A 20,919-nucleotide genomic window follows, 5' to 3' on the forward strand; every position below is an offset into this window, starting at 1 on the left:
GCTGCTGCTGCTGCTGCTGCTGCTGCTGCTGCTGCTGCTGCTGCTGCTGCTGCTGCTACTACTGCTACTGGTGCTACTTGAGCTGCAGCAAGATCAGCAACTCCGCTGCTGCTGCTGCTGCTTCAGCTGTCCCCTCAACTCTCGGCCGTCTGCGGCGGGCAGCGGCAGCTTTCTCTTTGCGCAGTGCTGCGCTGCATCTTCTCTTATTGCCTCTCAAGAGGTTTGCTGCTGTCGGGCCCCAGCAGCAGCAGCAGCAGCAGCAGCAGCAGCAGCAAGGCTGCGCCCGGCGAAATCCGACTCGCGACGGACGAACAGCTCAGGAAGGTAAGGCCCAGCAGCAACAGCAGCACTCATATCAGCAGCAGCAGCAGCAGCAACAACAGCAACAGCAGCAGCAGCAACAACAACAGCAACAGCAACAGCAGCAGGAGCAGCAGCAAATTGGCTGGGCAGCACTTCATGATCCAAACTGCTTCTGCGGATCGGATTTGTCTTTTAGCGACTAGATAAATAAATAAATAAATAAATAAATAAATAAATAAATAAATAAATAATAACAAATAAATGAAATAAATATCTGTAAATAAATAAATAATAAAGCGGTAAATAGGCAAAAGACGGACAGCAAGAGAAGCAAGAAATGGAGCAGCAAAGCAGCACAGCAGCAGCAGCAGCAGCAGCAGCAGCAGCAGCAGCAGCAGCAGCAGCAGCAGCAATTGCGTTTGCTGCTGCAGCTTTTCGGCCCCTCTGTGCGCTCTCTCTCTCTTGCCGATCTCCCGCTGCTGCTGCGGCAGCATTTGCTGCCGCCGCTGCCAGTTGTTATAAAGCACAACCTGAGGTCCGTCTGCTGCTGCTGCTGCTGCTGTTGCTGCTGCTGCTGCTGCTGCTGCTGCTGCTGCTGCTGCTGCTGGTTCTTGCATTTGTTATTTGTTATTACTGAATATTTTTATATTTTCATTAATTTCAATTTATTATTTTTTTGTTCTTCAACAGTTAACTGCTGTTTATTGATTTTCATTTATTGCTTCTTTCGCAAAGTTTGCTGCTGCTGTTATTTATTTTTATTTTAATTAATTTAATTTAATTATTTATATTTATTTATATTTATAATTATTTATATTTATATTTATTTTTTTAATTTAATTTTATTGATTAATTTAACTTTTGCTTCGAAGCTCTTGTTGCTCGGCCGTTCAGTCCCTGCTGCTGCTACTGCTGCTCTGCTGCTACTGCTGCTGCTGCTGCTGCTGCTGCTGCTAGTGCTGCTGCTGCTAACTCTGCTGCTGCTGCTGCTATTGCTGCTTCTGCTGCTGCTGCTGCAGGCTTTCGGGGGATTGGATTGAAAGCGAGCATGCATATGACTTTTCTTTGGATTGTATAGACACCACCTGCGGAAGCAGCAGCAGCAGCAGCAATAGCGCAGCAGCAGCAGCAGGAGCAGCAGCAAGTGCTTGCTGCGTCCTTGGCCTCGACAGCTGGCTCTCTGCATCGCAGCAGCAAAGCGTGTTTCTGCAGCAGCAGCAAAAGGTGCTAAAGCTGCTGTTGCTGCTGCTAATGGTCCTGCTGCTGCTGCTGCTGCGAATGGTCCTGCTGCTGCTGCTGCTAAAGCGCGATCCGCCAGCTTAGAGTTGCTTAAAGCGCGATCCGCCAGCTTAGAGTTGCTGCTGCTGCTGCTGCTGCTGCTTCGGCCTATTCTTTTGCTGCCCTGCCCTCAGCAGCTGCTGCTCGTTTGTTTTCTGCCGTTGTTGCTGCTGTTGCTGCTGCTGCTGCTATTTATTTATTTATTTATTTATTCATTTTATTATTTATTTATTTATTTATTTATTTATTTATTTATTTATTTATTTATTTATTTATTTGCTGCTGCAGTTCATCCAGCTGCAGCTGGAGTCCTGCCTCCCTGACCACCAGCGGCTCGTGGCGGACAGCAACTGTCTTTTCGAATATGAAGTTTCCCCCAAAAGGGCCAGCTTCTACAACAAGGTGCTGCTGCTGCTGCTGCTGCTGCTGCTGTTGCTGCTGCTGCTGCTGTTGCTGCTGCTGTTGCTGCTGCTGTTGCTGCGCTGCTGCTGCTGTTGCTGCTGCTGCTGCAGTTGCTCTCGTTGCGGCTCTTGCTGCTGCTGTTGCTTCTGCTGCTGCTGTTGCTCTCGTTGTGGCTCTTGCTGCTGCTGCTGCTCTTGCTGCTGCTGCTGTTCTTGCTGCTGCTGCTGCTGCTCTTGCTGCTGCTGCTGAGGACGGTGGCGGTGGCGTTGCTGGTGCCGCTGTTGCTGATGGCTGTGTCGACGCTTCTTTCGCACTTTCTGCTGCTGCTGCTGCTGCTGCTGCACTTCTCCGTTGCTGCGACTGGTCTTTCCGCGGTTTCGTTTGCTGCTGCTGCTGCTGCTACTGCTGCTGCTCCTTCCCGAAGCGGCGACCTGACTATTTGTCTATTTCCTGCTGCCGATTCTTGCTGACTGATGGAGCGCTTGTCGCAATTTGCTGCTGCTGCTGCTGCTGCTGCTGCTGCTGCTGCTGCAGCCGTGGCTGCCGCGGGCAGTTGGGCGATACCTGCAGCGGAAGGCTCTTCCCCTCGACGACCAAATATGGTTCGTGTCGCTGCTGTTGCTGCTGCTGCTGCTGCTGCTGCTGTTGCTGCTGCTGCTGCTGCTCTGCTGCTGCTGCTGTTGCTGCTGCTGCTGCTGCTGCTGCTGCTGCTGCTGCTGCTGCTGCAGGGCGTTGATGAGGCGCTTCAGGGCTCCAGCTCGCGTCCCCGCTATCGCCCGCCGTCTGTTGGGGGTCCTGCTGCTGCTGCTGCTGCTGCTGCGCCGATGTCAGCGCAGCAGCAGCAGCAGCAGCAGGCAGCAGCAAGCCGCAGGCAGAAAGCTGCAGCAAGAAAGAGAGAAGACGCGAAACCCGACCACCACCATCACCTGCAGCAGCAGCAGCAGCAGCAGCAGCAGCAGCAGCAGCAGCACATGCAGGGACTTGGCATTCACGGCGGAGGCGAGGCGCCTCCTCCGCACTTAGGGAATAAAGCGGCCACTCACTTGAGCCTGTAATTGGCTAGCCAGCTAGCTAGCTAGCTAGCTAGCTAGCTAGTCAGCTAGCTGGTCAGCTAGCTAGTCAGCTAGCTAGTCAGCTAGCTAGTCAGTTAGCTAGCTGTGGTTGGCCGGCCTCGCAGTAAGCTGCTTCAGCCTGGCCAGCCACTTGGTTCCCGAGGCTTGCTGGCTAGCTAGCTAGCTAGCTAGCTAGCTAGCTAGCTCAGGCCAGCTAGCTAGCTAGCTAGCTAGCTATCTGAGGCCAGCTAGTGTTTTGGCTCAGCTAGCTGGCTAGCCAGCTGGCTAGCTAACTGGCTGTGAGGGTCGCTACAGCTAATCTGCAGCTAGCTGCAGCAGCTAGCTAGCTGGCGCGTCGCAGCTAGCTAGCTGTGAAGAGACTTGTGGCTGGCCAGCAGCTAGCCACTAAGAAGACCGCAGCTAGCTGCTGCTGCCAATGGCTCAGGGCTCATAGCAAGAAGCTCAGCTAGCATGGAGACCCTAGCTAGCTGGGCAGCGACTGCCGCCAGCAGCAGCTAGCTGCTGCAGCTAGACTAGCTGCTGCAGCTAGCTGCTGCAGCTAGCTGCTGCAGCTAGCTGCGACTGGCCGTAGGTGGCCTTAGCCAACTGTAGCTAGCTGTAGCTAGCTGTAGCTAGCTGCTAAGCATGCACAGGCTGCAGCAAGCTAGCTAGGGTCTGTGGATAGTGTTTAGGGTGTAGGCTTTGTGGCCTCCCTGGCAGCAGCAGCAGCAGCAGCGACAGCAGCAGCAGCGAAAGCAGCAGCAGCAACAGCGACAGCAGCAGCAGCAACAGCAGCAGAAAGCAGGAACGGCAGCACCTGCGTCAGCGCCATTTCCCGCTAGCAAAAAAAAATTAAAAATGCCAGTTTTTTCGCCAGACATCCCTCAAAGCTGCTGCTGCTGCTGTTGCTGCTGCTGCTGCTGCTGCTGCTGCTGCTGCGAAGTGCTGCGGCTATTGCCGGCCTGCTGCATGCGCTTTTCAAGGCCACTTAGAAACTTCTCTGAAGTTTGGCAGCAGCAGCAAGCAGCTCAGCAGCAGCAGCTGCAGCAAACAGAAGCCAACCACCCACGGGCCTACAGTTTGTGCTGCTGCTGCTGCTGCAGCAACAGCAGCAACAGCAGAAGCAGGGAGCTCTCCGCCCCACCCATGGCCGTAGGAATAAGAGGCTGCAGCAGCCGCAGCAGCAACTGCAGCAGAAGCAACAGCAGCAGCTGCTGCTGCTGTATGTTTCATTTGCTGCTGCCTACCGCCTGCGGGCGGCAGGTCCCAAGAAAGCTTGTTCTTGCTTCTTCTTCTGCTGCTGCTGCTGCTGCTGCTGCTGCTGCGAAGTGCTGCTTTCGTGGCAGCTGCACGAGGCGAGCGCAGAGCTGCAGCAGGAGTCGCAGCAGCAGCAGCAGCAGCAGCAGCGGGGGGCTCCGGCTCCGCCACTGCAGCCGTTGCTGCTGGTGTGCTTGCTGGCGTTGCTGCTGCTGCTGCTGCTGCTGCTGCTGCTGCTGCTGCAGACGCTTCAGGAATGGGGCCTACAGAATTTGACTTGTATCCAGGCGTTTGCTGGCCTTCGTTTTGCTGCTGCTCCTTGGGCTGCTGCTGTTGCTGCTGCTTATCCGGCTGCTGCGGCTGCGGCTCGTCTTGCTGCTGCTGTTGCTGCTGCTGCTGCTGCTTATGGTCCTGTCTTTGCTGCTGTGGCCCATGATGTTTTTCCGCCTTCGCCTCGTCCTTTCGACGATGCTGCTGCGCTTGCTGCGGCTGCTGCTGCTGCTGCGCTTGCTGCGGCTGCTGCTGCTGCTGCTGCGGCGGCTGCGGCTGCTGCTGCTGCTGCTGCGGCGGCTGAGGCTGCTGCTGCTGCTGCTGCTGCTGCTCAACAGGGGCACCCTTCTCCACTGGCTCTGAGTGTGAAAGTGCTTGCTGCTGATCTTTCTGCTCTTGCTCCTTTTGCTGCTGCTGCTGCTTCTGCTGCTGACTTTGCTGCTGTTGCTGCTGCCGTTGCTGATTCTGCTGCTGCTGCTGCGGCTGCTTTTGCTGCTGCTGCGGCTGCTTTTGCTGCTGCTGCCGTTGCTGCTGCTTTGGTTCTTCTGGCTTAGAAGCAAACATCCTCTTGTAGGTATCAGCAGAAGTCTTTCGGTAACTTTCCTTCTGCAGCGAAAACCCTAAACCCTAAACCCTAAACCCTAAACCCTAGGCTGGAAGCTCCACAGTTTTCAACAACGCAACAAAGATACGAAGGTGCAGCAACAGCAGCAGGAGCAGCAGCATTAGCTGTTGAAACGTTAGCAGCTGCAGCAGGAGCAGCAGCAACAAAACCCTAAACCCTAAACCCTAAACCCTAGGCTGGAAGCTCCACAGTTTTCAACAACGCAACAAAGATACGAAGGTGCAGCAACAGCAGCAGGAGCAGCAGCATTAGCTGTTGAAACGTTAGGAGCTGCAGCAAAAGCAGTGAAAAAGAGCAGCAGCGGCAGCAACAGCAGCAGCAGCAGTAACAGCAGCAGCAGCAGCAGCAGCAGCAGCAGCAACAGACCTGCTGCGCCTCCTGGAGGTGGTCTTCCATCATTTGGGCCATTCCTCTTCTGTAAAAGGCTTTGCAGTTCTTCGGGTCTATTTGCAACGCCTGCGGGGCACCCAAACCCTAAACCCTAAACCCTAAACCCTAAACCCTAAACCCTACCGCCTTGACGCCTGCGTTGCGTGAGGCATCGGGCTGCACAGCAGCAGCAGCAGCAGCAGCAAGACTCCCCACAGCAGCAGCAAGCAGCACAGGCACCCCGCAGCAGCAGCAGAGCAGCACAGCCGGAGCAGCAGCGGCCACACAGCAGCAGCAGCACAGCAGCAGCCGCAGCAGCACAGCAGCAGCCGCAGAGCAACAGCAGCAGCCGCAGCAGCACAGCAGCAGCCGCAGCAGCACAGCAGCAGCCGCAGAGCAACAGCAGCAGCCGCAGCAGCACAGCAGCAGCCGCAGAGCACCAGCAGCAGCGGCCCAGCAACAACCACAGAGCAGCAGCAGCGCAGCAGCAGCAGCAGCAGCAGCAGCAGCAGCGCGTCGAACCAGCCTGCACTGTATGTACACCTCCTCGAAGTCCCGCTGCTGCAGCTTGCATGCAGCCAAGTTCAAATGGGCCGGCAGCTTCGCCTGGCTGAAGAGAACTTCTTCTTCTGCTGTTGAAGGAAAAGTGTAGTCCAGCTGCAGCAGCGCCTGCGCAGCAGCAGCAGCAGCAGCAGCAGCAGCAGCAGCAGCAGCAGCGGCGGCGGCCGCAGGGTGGGGGCTCGCGGCGGGGGAGTTGGAGCGAGAAATTCAGGTGTGCAGCAGCAGCAGCAGCAGCAGCAGCTGCTGCTGCTGCTGCTTCTGCTGCTGTTGCTGCTTCTGCTGCTATTCGGCAGATGAAGAGCCCAGGGGGCCACTCAGGCACGGTGCGTCGGCGTGCAGCAGCAGCAGCAGCAGCAGCAGCAGCAGCAGGGGCGTTACCTGCAGCAGCAGAACGAAGGCAGCAGCTGCAGCAGCGCGAAGCGGCCAAAGCAGCCCTCTACCTTATCAACTGAAGAATTAATTACTTTAAATTAATTTAATTAATTAATTTAATTAATTAATTTAATTAATTAATTAATTTAAATCATTTAATTAATTCAAAGTAATTAATTTAAATTAATTAATTTAAATCACCTTCCGGTAGCAAACTGCTGCCAGCCCGAAGTTGCGGTCTTTGTAGGCCGCGTTGCCTTCGCACCGAAACCTACGCCAAACACAAACCCTAAACCCTAAACCCTAAACCCTAAACCCTAAACCCTAAACCCTAAACCCTAAACCCTAGTGCTAAACCCCAAACCCTAAGTTCTTTGTCCGCACCTTTCTGCGGCTTCAATTTTCTCCAGGGTTGGCCGCTCGTACAGCTGCCTTTCCTGCAAAGTTAACCGAGAGCCAAAACCCTAAACCCTAAACCCTAAACCCTAAACCCTAAACCCTAAACCCTAAACCCTAAACCCTAAATACTAAACCCTAAACCCTAGAGCCCTACGTCTCAAGCCTTCGCTGCTGCAGCCGCTGCAGCAGCTACCGAGCGGGCCTGGGGCCTCGCCGCAGTCCGCGTCTGCCCTTAGTCGCTAGGGTTTAGGGTTTAGGGTTTAGGGTTTAGGGTTTGGCGGATACTTTTGAATGGTCGTGGCCGCAGCCTGCTGCCAAAGCCCTTGCTGCTTCTGCTTCTCTCCTGCGGCTCTCCTCTTCTGCTGCTTCTTCTGCTTTTAGCTGCTCGCTCAGCCGGCTGAACTTGCCTGAGCAGCAGCAGCAGCAGCAAGTGCAGCAGCAGCAAGTGCAGCAGCAGCAGCAGCAAGAGCAGCAGCAGCAGCAGCAAGTGTGACAGTAGCACGAGCAGCAAATGCAGCAGCAGCGCCATGCAGCTGCAGCATTGGATGCAGCAGCACCACCACGGGAAGCAGCAGCAGCAAACGCAGCAGCAGACAATGCAGCGGCGGCAACTGCAGCAGCAGCAGCAGCAGAAAGTACAGCAGCAGCAGCAGCAGCCGCGGCAGCAGCAGCAGCAGCAGCAGTTCGACTGAAGCAACAAGTTCAGCAAAATGACAGTGGCAAGTGCAGCAGCACATGAAGCAGCCGGTGCAGCAGCAACTGCAGCAGCACATGCAGCAGCAAATGCTGCAACAGCTAGCTAGCTAGCCAACTAGCTAGCTAGCCAGCTAGCCAGCCAGCTAGCTAGCTAGCTAGCTAGCCAGGTGGGTCCTCTCTTAATCAAAAGAAGAGCCCAAAGAGCTACTTCTTCTTCAACACTGCTGCGAACACAATAGTGAGGGTTTAGGGTTTAGGGTTTAGGGTTTAGGGTTTAGGGTTTGGGCGCACCATAGTCGGCGGTGCCGATGACTTCCTTGGGGTCGGAGACCGCGCGATTCTGGCGGACAAAAGAAAAACCCTAAGCCCTAAACCCTAAACCCTAAACCCTAAACCCTAAACCCTAAACCCTAAACCCTAAACCCTCAGCCGTAATCCTCCAATTCCCGCCTTTGAAGCGAGTTGTGCTATCTCCTGTTCTTCGCAGCTGTTTCCCCTCAAACCGCAAACCCCAAACCCTAAACCCTAAACCCTAACCCCCAAACCCTAAACCCGCAGCTTCAGCGCCTAAACCCTAAACCCTAAACCCTCGCCGGCGGCGCTAGCTGCTCCGACCTGCTGGGTGGCAGCTCTTTCTCTTTTTCTTTCTTCTTCATTTCTTTTTTCTTTTTCTTTTTTTTCAAATTCCAAAATGTCGAGGGCGAAGCGAAAAGCCTCGGGAGAAGTTGCGGGCAAATCCATTTGCTGCTCTCGACTTCGGGGGGCCCCCAGGGGGCCCCCCCCCCCCCTTTGAGGAAAGAAACAAGTGCTGCTCATTCAGCTTTGCTGCTGCTGCTGCTGCTGCTGCTGCTGCTGCTGCTGCTGGGGTGTACGTACACCTCGAGGTGCATGCGCTCGAGCAGCAGCGCGGAAAGACACCCGGCGCCGACAGCAGCAAATCGGGCGCTTGAGGGGAGGGTTTGGGGTTTGGCAGGCTCAGCTCTGGGCCAAGATGCAGGCCCGAGGTCGAGGGTTTAGGGTTTAGGGTTTAGGGTTTGGGCGCGAAGGGTTTAGGGGCTAGGGTTTGCTGCAGCACGAGTTATCTGCTGCCCGCTCACAGGCAGTGGGGGCCCCTGGGCTTCCGTGGCTGCAGCAGCCCGCTGCTGCGCCCCCTGCAGCCTAAAGTCCCAAACAATTCAATTAATTCAATAAATTGCATTTATTTTAATTAAATTAACTCATTTTAGTCGAAAATTAATTCAAATTAACCCCATTTAGCGGCCCCACCGCCGCGCGGCAGACGCGGCCAGCGGCGGCGACCGCAGCTGCAGCGACGCTGCAGACGCAGCGCCACAGCAGCAATTCAACTCCCCCGCGCATTTAATTTTATTATTTTAATTATTTATTATTTATTTAATTCAATAAAACTCATTTAAAACATTTAATTCCATTTCGGGCGCCCAGGCCGCCGCAATTTGCTGCTGTCCGCTGCGCCAGACAGCAGCAGACACACACCGGGGGCTGCGGGCTCAGCCCCGGGGTTCGAGGGTTTAGGGTTTTGCTGCGAGGGTTTAGGGTTTTGGCGAGGGTTTAGGGTTTGCGTCGAGGGTTTAGAGCGCGCCGGCTGAGGCTTCGGGGCCTGCAGCAGGGCTTTCGAGGGTTTAGGGTTTGCGCCCGGGGCTTCCGGGGGTTTGCTTCGAGGGTTTAGGGTTTGCGCCCAGGGCTTGAAAGCCGAGAAGGGTTTAGGGTTTGTGAGACACTGGCAAACCCCCGCTAGTCCCCTCTAGGGTTTAGGGTTTGGCCTGCGGCTACCCGTGGCTAGCCCCAGCTAGCTAGCTGCAGCTAGCTGCAGCGAGTTGCTAGCTGCTACTGGCTGCAGCTAGCTGCTACCCGCTGCAGCTAGCCACAACTGCAGCTAGCTGCAGCTGCAGCTAGCTGCAGCTAGCTGCAGCTGGCTGCAGCTGTGGCTAGCTGCAGCTGTGACGGGGCTACCTGCAGCTAGCTGCAGCTAGCTGCAGCTAGCTGTGGCTAGCGGTAGCTGGTTTCAGCTAGCTATGGCTGGCTGTAGGTAGCTGTGGCTAGCTGTAGCTAGCTGTAGCTAGCTGTAGCTAGCTGTAGCTAACTGTAGCTAGCCACAAGTTTGTGAGTCTTTGCTGCTTTCGTTAGTGTGAAGGTGGCGCGGTGTACGTACACCCCAGTTCGGTTCCGCACGAAATAAAATTTGGAAAAGCGCAAAAGTGAAAAGCAGCAGCAGCATAACCCGCAAAAGGACAAGAAGTTGGGCAAAAGAAAAACTAATTGAAGCCGAAAGGAGGCGCGAAGTCCAGGGCTCAGCGGGGGCGCTGAGGTGTACGTACACCTCAGCGCCGCGCAGCTCTTCAGTTGTTCGTTTCTTCTTCTTCACAACTAAAACTTCTTTTGTTTTTTTTGATGTTTTTAATCAAAGCCAGCAGCTTCGTTTGCGCTGCAAACAGCCGCCGAGTGATGGGCCCCAGCAGCAAGTTGAAATCGCCGTACAGCTCCTTGGCAAATTCAGGCCGCGGCTTCCGCACTTCCTGCTGCTGCTGCTGCTGCTGCTGCTGCTGCTGCTGCTGCTGCTCTGCCTCCTGCTGCTGCGCCTGCTGCGCTCCCTGCGGCTGCTGCGACTGCTGCTCTGGCTGCTGTTCCTGCTGCTGCTGCTCGCTCCGCTGCTCCTGCTGCTGCTCTTGCTGCTGCTCTTGCTGCTGCTGCTGCTGCTGGCGCTTGGCTGCGTCTGCGTCTGCCTTGTCTGCTGTGACGAGGCACAGGGCTCGGCTGTCTGCGGACTGCTGCGCAACGTCGCAGCGAACAGCGTTGAGGACTTTGGCAGCTTCGGCCTTCACTTCTGCGGGCAGGCAGGGGTCTGCTGCTGCTGCTTCTGCTGCTGCTGCTGCTGCAGACCCGATTGCTGCTGCCGCGTCGTCCACAGCGCTCAGCGCGCCCTCGATGGCGGAGCGGTCAGGCGCTGCACAGCAGCAGCAGCAACAGCAGCAGAAATAGCAGCAGCAGCAGCAGCAGCAGCAGCACGAACAGCAGCAGCACAACGCACAAGCAACCCAAAATGACTATACCAACAAAGAATCTGCGTCTAGAACAAAAGCGTGCGCTGTGTAAGTGGCGGGCTGGCGCCTTTGCTGCTGCAGTTTCTGCTGCTGCTGCTCCCGGGAGCGGGCTAGCCGGGCTGCTGCTGCTGCTGCTGCTGCGGCTGCTGCTGCTGCGGCAGCAGTTACCTGCGGTGCTGTAGATGTAGGCCTTCATGGGCACGGCCAAGTTGGAGAGCTGCTTCTTCATGGCCCCAATCTGCTCCCGCAGCGACAGCACGAGCTCGCAGGCGGGGCCGAAGCCCTCGCAGGGCGGCTGCGGCTGCTGCTCGGCCAGCTCTTGCCAAGGGGGGCAGCTGGGGCCCCCCATGGACTCGGGGACTCGAGAGCCCCCCAGGGGCACGGGCTGGCGGTCTATGGAGTTCATGGGGGCGCGGATCGGGGGTGTTCAGGTTTGGTGCGGCGGCGCGTCGGGGGCCGCGGAGCGGAAACCGGGCGGAAAAGCGGGAACTCGGGAAGACTGCGACACGCAATTGCGGTTTATTTCATATTTCATTCAAATTTCCCCCGGAAATTGCGCAGAAAGCCCGCGCGCGCCGCCAGAAACCGGCCGTTCAACTTCCCGCAGACGCTCAGATCTCAGGGGTGTCTGCGCAAAGTCGCACGGGGGCCTCCCTCCTCTGGCGAGCCGGAGACCGCCGTCGGCATTTCGGAAGATCCGCTAAAAAGATTCAAATTCGAATTTATTTCCTAAAAGCGCCTGCTGCCCGGCCGCCGCTGCGCCCGTTCGCCGCTTCCTCCCCGAGCCTCCCTGTGCGCTGAGCTCGGTCGGCTGCGACGGCCTGGGTGCTATTTAAGCAGGTTTTATCGCAGAGTTGGGTTAAATATTCAAAGATTGCGCGTCGACTTGGCGGCGGAGGGCCCTTCTGCCGCCGGATCGGCTCGCCGCTGCTGCTTCCGGTGCTTGTGCTTGTGCGGAGTTCGGGCAGGCGATCCGCAGGGTTCCGTTGGCTCTGCCGCGTTAAAACTCGCAGCATGGATCCAGGGGCCCCTGAACGTTCTGCAGAGGGCCTCAGAGCCGGGTATGGCGGGGTGGGGGCCCCCCGGGAAAAGGCGGAGGCTGCGGTGCGGCTGCTGCCCTCCTGGGGGCCCCCCGACACCTCGGCGGCGGGGCTGCTGGCGCCCCCCAAAGACGAGGAGCTGCAGCGGCTGATAGAAGAGGCCCTGGAAGGCGCAGTGCCCGAGGAGGTCTCGCTGGACCCGCAGTGGCCGCCGCTGGCCGTCAAGTCGCACGCGAAGTACCTCTTGGGGCTGGGCGCGGACCCCTTCACCATGGAGGCCTTCTTCGGAGTTTCCACGAAGATGGGCGGCGCCTACTGGGCCACGAACGCCCTCTGGCTGCTCGGCCTCCAGAGCCGCAAGAACCAGCGCCTCCTCCAGCAGGCCGCAGCCGCAGCAGCCAGCAGCAGCAGCAGCAGCAGCAGCAGCAGCAGCGGGGGCTCCCTTGCCGCGGCGGAAGCGCGCCCGCCCTCTCCCTCCTCCCCCTCCCCCCCCAGCAGCAGCAGCAGCAGCAGCAGCAGCAGCAGCAGCACGGCGCTGGACCGTCTGCTGGAGTCTCGTGAGGACGCGTTGTGCGAGTTCGTGCTGCGTTGCCAGCAGCCGTGCGGAGGCTTCGGCGCGGACGTGGGCCAGGAGGCGCAGCTGGGGGCGACGCACTACGCGCTGCTGCTGCTGGCGGGGCTGGGGCGGCTGCAGCTGCTGCCGAGCGCAGCAAAGACAGCAGCGTGGGTGCAGCAGCAGCAGCAGCCGGGCGGCGGCTTCGCGAACGGCCCCGGCGGCGAGGCCGACTGCCGCTTCTCCTTCTGCGGGCTCGCCAGTCTGCTGCTGCTGCGCGCGCTGCCCGCAGCCACCCGCAGCAGCGAGCGGCGCTTCCTGCTGCAGCTGCTGAACGAAGACGGCGGCTGCGCCTGGGTGCCCGGCGGCGAGTCGCATGCAGCAGCAGCTTTCTGCTGCCTGGGGGCCCTCGAGCTCTGCGGGGCCCTCTGGGCCGTGGACCGCAGCAAGGCCGCGCGCTGGCTGCTGGCCCGCCAGACCCCCGCGGGCGGCTTCAACGGCCGCCCCGAGAAGGCCCCCGACGTCTGCTACTCCTTCTGGATCTTCGCTGCGCTGCTGCTGCTCGGCCGCGCTGCTGCAGCAGACGCCCCCGGCCTCGCCCGCTTCGTCCTCGCCGCCCAAGACGGCAGCGGCGGCTTCGCAGATCGCCCCGGAGACCTCCCCGACGCCTTCCACACTTTCTTCGCCCTCGCCGCCCTCGGCCTCCTCCGCCCCGGCCGCCTCCAACCCCTCCACCCCGTCGCCGCCCTCCCCGCCCCCCTCGCCAGCCTCCTCCAACTCGACGCGCGCTCTCTCCCCTACCTGCGCTTCTCCTGAACAGTGCTGCTGCTGCTGCTGCGGCTGCTGCTGCTGCTGCTGCTGCGGAGCAGCAGCAGCAGCAGCAGCAGCAGCAGTAGTAGCAGCAGAGTTGCAGCTGTGCGAAGTAGTCGCCCGGGCGCCGGTGCGACTGGCAGCAGCTTTTGGCTTCTGCTGCTGCTGCTGCAGCGCAGCAGGAGCAGCCAGGTTGGAATGCGTCTGCGGGGGAGGAGGGGAGGACTTCCTTGCGGGTTTTGGGAGCGTTTGCAACAACTCTTTCCATGCTGCTGCTGCTGCTGTTTGTCGAACAGCAGCCTTTTCCTCCCTGCGAATAGTGTTCACTTTCCAAGCCGGGCCTCCGGCCCGCAGGTTGTCAAAGGCCGGCAGAGCGCGCGGGCTCGGAACGCCGGCCCAGCCGCCGCCCGCGCCGCCTTGAGTTTGAACTTGTGCTTCTTTGCTGCAGCGCCGAAAGCTCCTTTCGGCAGCAGTGCAGTGCAGTGCAGTGCAGTGCAGTGCAGTGTTGTGCAGGGTTGTGCAGTGTTGTGCAGTGTTGAACTGTGTCGCTGGAGGCGCAGCAGCAGCAGCGCGCTGCTGCTGCTGCTGCTGCTGCTGCTTCCTCCGCCGTTCTTTCGCGCCTTTTTGTGTCTTCCTCTGCAACTCATTTCGTGACCAGTGGAAGAGTTTCGCTCCTCTGCGGCTTCCCCGCGCCGGGCGACGAAGCCGACTCCGCGTCGCCCGCTGCTGCGCAGAAGACAGCAGCACACAGCAGCAAACGCAGCCTCCCAAAAACAGCGAAACGCCCCAAAGAGGCAGCAGCAGCAAGAATGAGCTAAGATCACAGAGACCTGCGAACGGCCGCGCAGGCGCACGCACCTGCAAGGGCCGAGCCGTGACGGCTGTCCGACTTGTAGGTGAGGTGGAGCACCCCGTATGCCACAATTGTCAGCAGCCAGGGCCCCACAGTCATGCACAACATCGCCAAAGATATCGCGCGGGCGTTTCCCACGCGAACAGACTCCGCCGGAGCTGCTGCCAGCAGCCCGTCGTGGGGCGGCCTGACGTAGCCAAACACGTTTTCGCACAAATAGCCAACAATGGGCGCGCCCAAAGCAGCGGCTCCGACGCCCTCGAGGCAGGAAACCTGAAAAGCAGCAGCAGGAAATTCGACTCCACGCAGTTCCCGCGCTGCTCCGCTCACTGACACGAAGAGCGACTGCCAAAAACCGGAAAGCGCAACAGCTTCTGCAACGGAGTCAGCGGTGCACTCACCAGAGCGAAAGTCGTGGCGCGGTGCTCCGGATAAACGATTTCCGTGAGAATGGGACGGTTGACCCCCACTCCGGGCCAGCCGGCCAAGAAGCCCATCAAGACGGCCAGGATTACAAATGTGCCCAGCGAGCTCGCCTCTCTCGGCACACACGTCAACATAATAGTCATCAGGAGGCAACGCGCCACTATGCAGATCTGCGCCAAACACTGCCGCCCGTGGTAAGGGTATCGAGAATGTATGAAGTCGCCCGTGCACCCAATCACCGGCGCAACCACCATTGCGGCGATCCAGCTGGAAGACACGATGAAGGAGGCCCACCAATCTGGAATGCTGCAGTACTGGAAATACATCGTCGAAAAATGAATTGCAGAGCGAGGGATTCCATTCAGAATCCCCTGAACGCAGCAACCACACGTCGCATTCTTGCAGCCGAATTCGAAAAATATGAATCGAGGATTATTCAAGTGGAACGCATTGCAAGTTGTCTAGCTGTTCAGCTCACCATAAGCAACATAACCCATACGCTTCCATTCCGAAACACATAGGCCGTTTCACTGAGAGGAAACCAGTGACCCTTTTCTTTCTGCCGTCTGCGCTGGTGTGGACAATCTGTGATCCGGCACCCAAGTAAGATTCCAGTTAATATGGATATCATCCCGAAACCAACCATAGCGTGCCTCCATCCTTCAATTCCCCACATTACTAGTCCAGATGCAGATGTCGTGATGGTAAGAGACAGAACTCTGCCGAAAGATTGAAAAAAATGCAAGATGCCGAAACTTCGGCCGCGATCGTTCTCGGGGACCTCCTGCGCAATCACTTTCTGTGACAGGGGGCCCATGGCTGCCATAAAGACGCCGAGAACGCACATTAGGGGCAATACTTGCCATTTCTGGGTGATGTAGAGGAGGGCGCTCGTCGCTGCGCCCCAACCGAGGGCTGAAGAAGAAAATATGCGTCTGCGACCGCAGCAATCGATGATGAAACCCCAAATGGGGCAGGTTAAGACGTGAGATATGCGGGTGGCAGAAGATAGAGCACCGAGGGACTGGGGAGAAAATCCCATGTCCCTCTCAAGGGCTTTGAAACAGGCGGGAAGGAGCTGGTCGATAGCGCCATGTACGCCACCGTACAAGTAGGTTAACCGAACGATCCTCTCAGAAGTTGGATCTAGCTTTTGTCCACATAAATGGGACTTGAAGTTGTAGCTGGCATTCTCGTTTCTGTCCTTATTTTCATCGGAAGTCTGTGAGCGCCGCCGATCGTCGGTGGTCTGTCGGCTGGCGGGATCTTGTCTAGGCGAACTGACACTATCCATTTTTTCATGAGTGCCTTCACGAAAGAATTGAATTTGTTTATTCTAGGTGAGTGACAGTATCTTTTGAGATCACCGACAATGTGAATGAATTCACGAGGCCCCAGGCTGAGGAAGCCGCAGCTTCATGGTCCAGCCGGGGTCAGTTTCGAACGTAGTCACACTACTGAAACTAGGTTGCAAATCGTCAGCGTTCTTTAGTAAAATCAAAAATAACCGTAGAAATGAAAGGGGGTGTAAAAAGTGCCAAGTGCAAAGTGCCGCCGCCGATTCGTGGTGTATTGACACAAGGCCTGGTCACACCGTGGCCTCGGGCGCCGCATGCCTACCAGAGTTGTTCGTGTACACGAAGTGATTGCCAAACGATTCTGGAAAATGAAGCGCTATACCTCGTGTCTCGTCTTCGCCGCCTGGCTGTGCGTCAGCGCAAAAGCCGAAGAAGATACCTATGTTCCTCCCGTGCCGTTGCACGAGGCTGTGACAACGAGGACCACTGCCACGGACATCAACGACGCTTCACTTACGGGGGAACAAGTAAGAGTCAGATACGATTAAGTGGATGTCTGTATTTCGAATCAAACGCCTCCTTTCAGGAAAAGCCTGCAGCGGAAGTTGGTACGAAACCGATTGCGAATGACGATCCACAGCCTTCGTATTGCATTTCGACCCTATAGCTGACAGCCTTCGCCAAGGAGCACCAGCTCCTGCGGAAACTGGAGATGGCAGCACTTTGACGAAGTCTGACGTAAGGATATGCCCAACAACAAAGCGAACTCAATGGGTGCAAACTTACTCGGAAACCTCAGACTAACGCCAGTCCTCCCCAGAGCGACGCCTCCAAGATGAGCGAGATCACAGGAGGCCCGGACGCATCGGTAAATTCAGCCGAAGCTCTTCCTTAGATTCAAGGTTCTCATTCTGACATTTTGCACCAGGAGGTGTCTGCGAGTGAAACAGCTTCGGTAAGAAAGAACTCTTCGCAAAAGTTGGCCAGCAACCTGTGATCATCCATTCATCAACCAACAGAATGCGGCCCCAGTCGCTGCAGAGATGGGCGAAACCGCCAATGAGCCCGCGCCAGCCGAAATGATGCAGTCCAAGAAGAGCCTCGTGACGGACCCAATAGCTGAGATGATGGGTGGCGAGTTCAACACCGAAGTAAGGAATGATCAAGAACGCAACTGATGTGCCAAATGCTCATATTGTTTATTCAGGTCAATCAGAGGATGGCCGATAGCTTCCTCAGCGTTCGCTCACGCGTTCTGCGCCTTAAGGCCAATCGTGATATGTAATTGATCGCCGCCGGAATTTTCCAACACGTTGTTCCTCCAAATGCCTGTCTTCGCTTTTTAATTTCGATCCACACAGACACCAATAAGCCATTGGAGTTGGAGTGGAAACATGTAGAGGGCTAATTGATTAGTGGTCAAATCAGTCCGCACGTAGTTTTTGTCGTCTTCAGCGCTTTTGTGTATCTTTCGACCATAGCAGTAGCGCAGTTGTCAACACACGCAACTTAACTGTAGATATCACTTCAATCGCCTCGCTCACCTATCAGATCGCACGAGAGCCTGAATGCAGCTGCCGAGACCACTGCTCGGCTGCTGCGGATTCCGTGCAGAAAACGTTTTCCATTCATTTTTGAAAAGATTCTTGTTGACACGCTGTCGTTTTGCAACGAATGAACTCTCCGTACTTTCCTCGAAGCATGTGCTCTCCCTAGCCCGCTATACGCATACACTTGCAAAGTTTGGCTTCTTATAGCGCACACATAATTTAGTTTGGAAAACTTCCATGTGTGGGCTCATTATTCATCTCCACTTAGTAACAATCGATCAATTGCAGATTCGCTTCCCATCGCCGCTGTCGTGTGGACTTGAAATCTGTAGGTGCAACTTGCTCACAGATTCGTGTTTTAGCTTTTGAAACAAAAAGTCCAGAAATAATGAAATGTGTACAAACTAAAGCAGCACACAACGTCCATGATATCCCGAGCCAGCCTTTCCATGCATCTTTGAGATCTAACGGACCATGAGCTGTCACAGAGATAGGACTTTAATTAAGGCTTCCTCGTGTGAGTACGTGAGCCGTTTAGTGTCGTATGACGAAAATTTCTTCCATAGAAACTACTTTGACATAGTTCCGCGTTGTCATGATGCCGAAGTCCCAACACAAAGTACAGACACAAAGCCCCGTACTGTGTTTCAGCCTTAGTCCCCATTTCACCAAGCTGCGCCCATTCTCTAATGACCAAATAGAAGAAAAAGAAATGTCAGGAAATGCTACAAATAGTTAATTTGAGTCATGAATTTAAGGATCAGACCCTTTAGTTGGGTCCCGGAGCTGCGCGTTTTGGCGCCTCAGCTACCCGCGTGGGACATTGCAAGCCAACCTAAGGACATGCGAGTCCCATAATCACTGAAGGCTTTCTGGCAAGGAGGTTGAATCCACAGTATCAGCTGAGACTTCAGCTTCTCTATCAGTCGGCGACTGAGGGAGGGCTGCGTCGCCTGCGACTTAGAAAACGCGGAGCAGCCAGGCGTCCCGGGCTGCCGATCAAAGAATGCCCAGGCGAAGAGTTACACCGGCTGCCGAAGAAGTGCAGCATGGTCCCCTTGACCATGATGACCAGGGGAGCGCCGAGCAGATCAACCGAACAGAGTCCGCCGATTCGTCGCCGGCGGAAAGCCGCGACCGTAATCAATCAGTAAGTTACCAGTGCACCAGCCCTGCCCATGCGTGCAAAGACGCTATCGATGAGGTAACTGCGATCTAGCCAGGAGCTTCTTACGAGCGATTCTAAGGACCTACAGGCTAGTAACCCACCCAGAAGCCTGAAGAAGTCATCCATGCTATGTTGGCAACTGTCTGAATCTCTTCGTTGTCTATTCCAGCAACGCGCCCGTCGAGGATGCTCGGGATGTAGCGATGGATTAAAGCGAGCTTGTGGCTGTGGCCGATGTTACTGTTGCTCTCATGCGGCACTCGACGACTTCATGCAGCAGCGGTTGTCGACTTGGGAGCCGTTACTCACTCCAAGACGTATTTTATTTGCGCTTTTCGGCGTGGGTTTGCTTTTTGTGGTTGTGGGGCTCGTTATACTCCTTGTGAACAGCGCCATCGTCGAGTGTAGAGTGGACTACACGAATATGACGGGCGATCTAGAGCTCAAGGTATTCTCTATGCACATTCCCCGCCAAACCGACTCGACTCCTATGTTCCCTACTGAGGCATTTTAGAAGTGCAGACAGAAGCGTGCATTGTATTCTCCGACTCCGGAGTCTGCCTGTGGCGCTGCGCTTTTTGCAGATAGACGCTTCGACATGCACAGACACTTCAATCACGGAGATTACAGGAGACGTGCTGCTCTACTACGAACTGTCCAATTACTTTCAGAACCACCGGCACTTCATGAAGTCCCGGTCTGACAAGCAGTTGGGAGTGAGTGTGTGTGTCCGTGGCCGGCGTGCGTCCTCCTGCAGCAAGCGGCCGACGCAGGCCATGTTTTGGAGCCATTTTTCGCGAGCAGCGCGGCTGAAAGCCAGAGTGCAGGCTCTCTGTTTCTGGCTTGTCCAGCGGCAGCAAGAGCCGCTAGGCACTGCCGGAAGAGGCCCGTTTGGCGGAGTTTTCGAGACTTCTGAGTGCGTTTTGCGCGACGCAGGGCAAGGTCTTCACCGCAGCTTCGGAAGTGAGCTCCGCGTGCGACCCGCGGGTGGAGGCGGCGGACGGCCGCGTGCTGCACCCCTGCGGACTCAGCGCTGCAGCAGTTTTCACTGACGAGTTCTCCGCCGTCGGCGAAGACAAGACTACGGAGATAGAGCTGGACGAGTCGCGCGAGGCCATTTGCTGGAACTTCGACCTTTCGAGTTTCAAAAATCCGGCGGAGACGGAAATGCAAAGCGCCGCCTCGCAGGTCAAGTTTTGGCTCTACGACCAGCACTACGTCGACGCGCTGCATATGGAGAAGGCCGGTGGGTCCGGAGGCCCGCAGCAGCAGCTGCAGCAGCAGCAGCAGCAGCAGCAGCAAGTAGCCCGCAGTGCATGCAGCGGGCGTTTTGGCTGCGGTGTGGCAGGCGTGGGCTGGGGCGTGGAGAACTCGCACTTCATCGTTTGGATGAAAGACGCGCCGCTGCCGGTCTTCCGCAAGGCCTACGCGCGCTTCGTACAGCAGCCGCTGAAGCTGCCCTTTTACTTGAAGGTCACCAACAACTCCTACGACGTCAAGTCCTTCGGGGGTGAGTGCGGCCTTGCACTTGAACTTAACTCTTAAGAAAAGTTCTCTTAGTTGGGCTAATAGAACTTTTCTGCGAAAGCCTGTGCATGCAAACACTTCTTTGTCTTTTTTGGCCTGTGCATGCAAACACTTCTTTGTCTTTTTTGGCCTGTGCATGCAAACACTTCTTTGTCCTTTTTGGCCTGTGCATGCAAACACTTCTTTGTCCTTTTTGGCCTGTGCATGCAAACACTTGTTTGTCCTTTTTGGCCTGTGCATGCAAGCACTTGTTTGTCCTTTGGCGCTTCTGCACTCATCTGCTGCTGCGCTGCTACGCTGCTGCGCTGCTGCTCAGCAGCAAAAGCTGTGGAGACGCAGCCGTTTGCTGTTTGCTGGCTCCTCGTTTTCACGCCTGTCTTCCCGTTCAGGGAAAGTGCCCAAGTGCAGCTGCAGGCCTCGGCAGGCCCCGCGCAGTTGTGCGTTTCTGCCGGCTGGCGTTTGCCTCTGTGGCTTGAGTGCACACAGCTAGCGACGCGAGGTGTACAGACACTGCAGCAGCGCCTGGGTGCACATGCTCAGCGACGCGAGGTGTACAGACACTGCAGCAGCGCCTGAGTGCCCGTGGCTAGCGACGCGAGGTGTACAGACACTGCAGCAGCGCGTTCGCGGGAGTTGCAAGTTTGTGCATGCGGGGAAGCGCGTTAGTGCGTTTGGCTGCAGGGTCGAAGAGCGTGGTGGTGGGCCAGGCGACGTGGCTGGGGGGCCGGACTTCGTTTTTGGGGATTGCGTACTTGGTGGTGGGCAGCGTTTGTCTGTTGTTTTTCGGAGTTTTGTTTTACTACCACCGGCGCAACCCGCGGCACTTGGGCGACGTCTCGTGGCTGCGCAGGGCCCTCTACGCGTAGCCCTGGGTCGGGGCTGGGGGGCCCCTCGCTGCGCGTTTGGAGTGCGCGAGGGCCCCAGGCGCAGCAGGCTGCAGCAGCGGGAGCCGCAGAGGCAGCAGCAGCAGCAGCGCCGGCGGGCCCATTTGCTTCTTCAGGGGCCCCCGCGCTGCTGCTGCTGCTGCTGCCCCGAGCTGCATGCGCTGCCG

General features: G+C 56.9%; 7 protein-coding genes across 7 annotated transcripts; 4 read left to right on the forward strand and 3 right to left on the reverse strand.

The window, feature by feature from the left end:
• Positions 1-126: 126 nt before the first annotated feature.
• ENH_00021910 (hypothetical protein) lies at positions 127-506 on the forward strand (the record flags this gene model as incomplete). Its single annotated transcript, XM_013579545.1, has 1 exon — positions 127-506. A coding segment is annotated over one exon (380 nt), but the record flags the coding sequence as incomplete, so codon positions are not given.
• Positions 507-3,919: 3,413 nt separating this feature from the next.
• On the reverse strand, positions 3,920-5,126 carry ENH_00021920 (hypothetical protein, conserved; the record flags this gene model as incomplete). The annotated part of the gene is made up of 2 exons (XM_013579546.1): positions 3,920-4,035; positions 4,283-5,126. 2 exons carry the CDS (start codon positions 5,124-5,126, stop codon positions 3,920-3,922), a joined length of 960 nt encoding a protein of 319 aa, XP_013435000.1.
• A 4,815-nt stretch (positions 5,127-9,941) lies between these two features.
• Positions 9,942-11,049, reverse strand: ENH_00021930 (hypothetical protein, conserved; the record flags this gene model as incomplete). Its single annotated transcript, XM_013579547.1, has 2 exons — positions 9,942-10,546; positions 10,812-11,049. 2 exons carry the CDS (start codon positions 11,047-11,049, stop codon positions 9,942-9,944), a joined length of 843 nt encoding a protein of 280 aa, XP_013435001.1.
• A 608-nt stretch (positions 11,050-11,657) lies between these two features.
• Positions 11,658-13,052, forward strand: ENH_00021940 (geranylgeranyl transferase type II beta subunit, putative; the record flags this gene model as incomplete). Its single annotated transcript, XM_013579548.1, has 1 exon — positions 11,658-13,052. The coding sequence occupies one exon, from the start codon at positions 11,658-11,660 to the stop codon at positions 13,050-13,052; it is 1,395 nt and encodes a 464-aa protein (XP_013435002.1).
• Positions 13,053-13,689: 637 nt separating this feature from the next.
• ENH_00021950 (hypothetical protein, conserved) lies at positions 13,690-15,619 on the reverse strand (the record flags this gene model as incomplete). Its single annotated transcript, XM_013579549.1, has 4 exons — positions 13,690-13,772; positions 13,905-14,172; positions 14,301-14,696; positions 14,804-15,619. 4 exons carry the CDS (start codon positions 15,617-15,619, stop codon positions 13,690-13,692), a joined length of 1,563 nt encoding a protein of 520 aa, XP_013435003.1.
• Positions 15,620-15,991: 372 nt separating this feature from the next.
• ENH_00021960 (hypothetical protein, conserved) lies at positions 15,992-16,908 on the forward strand (the record flags this gene model as incomplete). Its single annotated transcript, XM_013579550.1, has 4 exons — positions 15,992-16,150; positions 16,423-16,491; positions 16,643-16,774; positions 16,831-16,908. 4 exons carry the CDS (start codon positions 15,992-15,994, stop codon positions 16,906-16,908), a joined length of 438 nt encoding a protein of 145 aa, XP_013435004.1.
• Positions 16,909-18,179: 1,271 nt separating this feature from the next.
• ENH_00021970 (LEM3 / CDC50 family protein, putative) lies at positions 18,180-20,734 on the forward strand (the record flags this gene model as incomplete). The annotated part of the gene is made up of 6 exons (XM_013579551.1): positions 18,180-18,323; positions 18,511-18,789; positions 18,926-19,057; positions 19,278-19,587; positions 19,690-19,851; positions 20,550-20,734. 6 exons carry the CDS (start codon positions 18,180-18,182, stop codon positions 20,732-20,734), a joined length of 1,212 nt encoding a protein of 403 aa, XP_013435005.1.
• Positions 20,735-20,919: the final 185 nt, after the last annotated feature.

The sequence above is a fragment of the Eimeria necatrix genome, genomic scaffold, assembly GCF_000499385.1.
Source record: "Eimeria necatrix Houghton genomic scaffold, Enh_scaff176, whole genome shotgun sequence".
Taxonomy (NCBI): domain Eukaryota; phylum Apicomplexa; class Conoidasida; order Eucoccidiorida; family Eimeriidae; genus Eimeria; species Eimeria necatrix.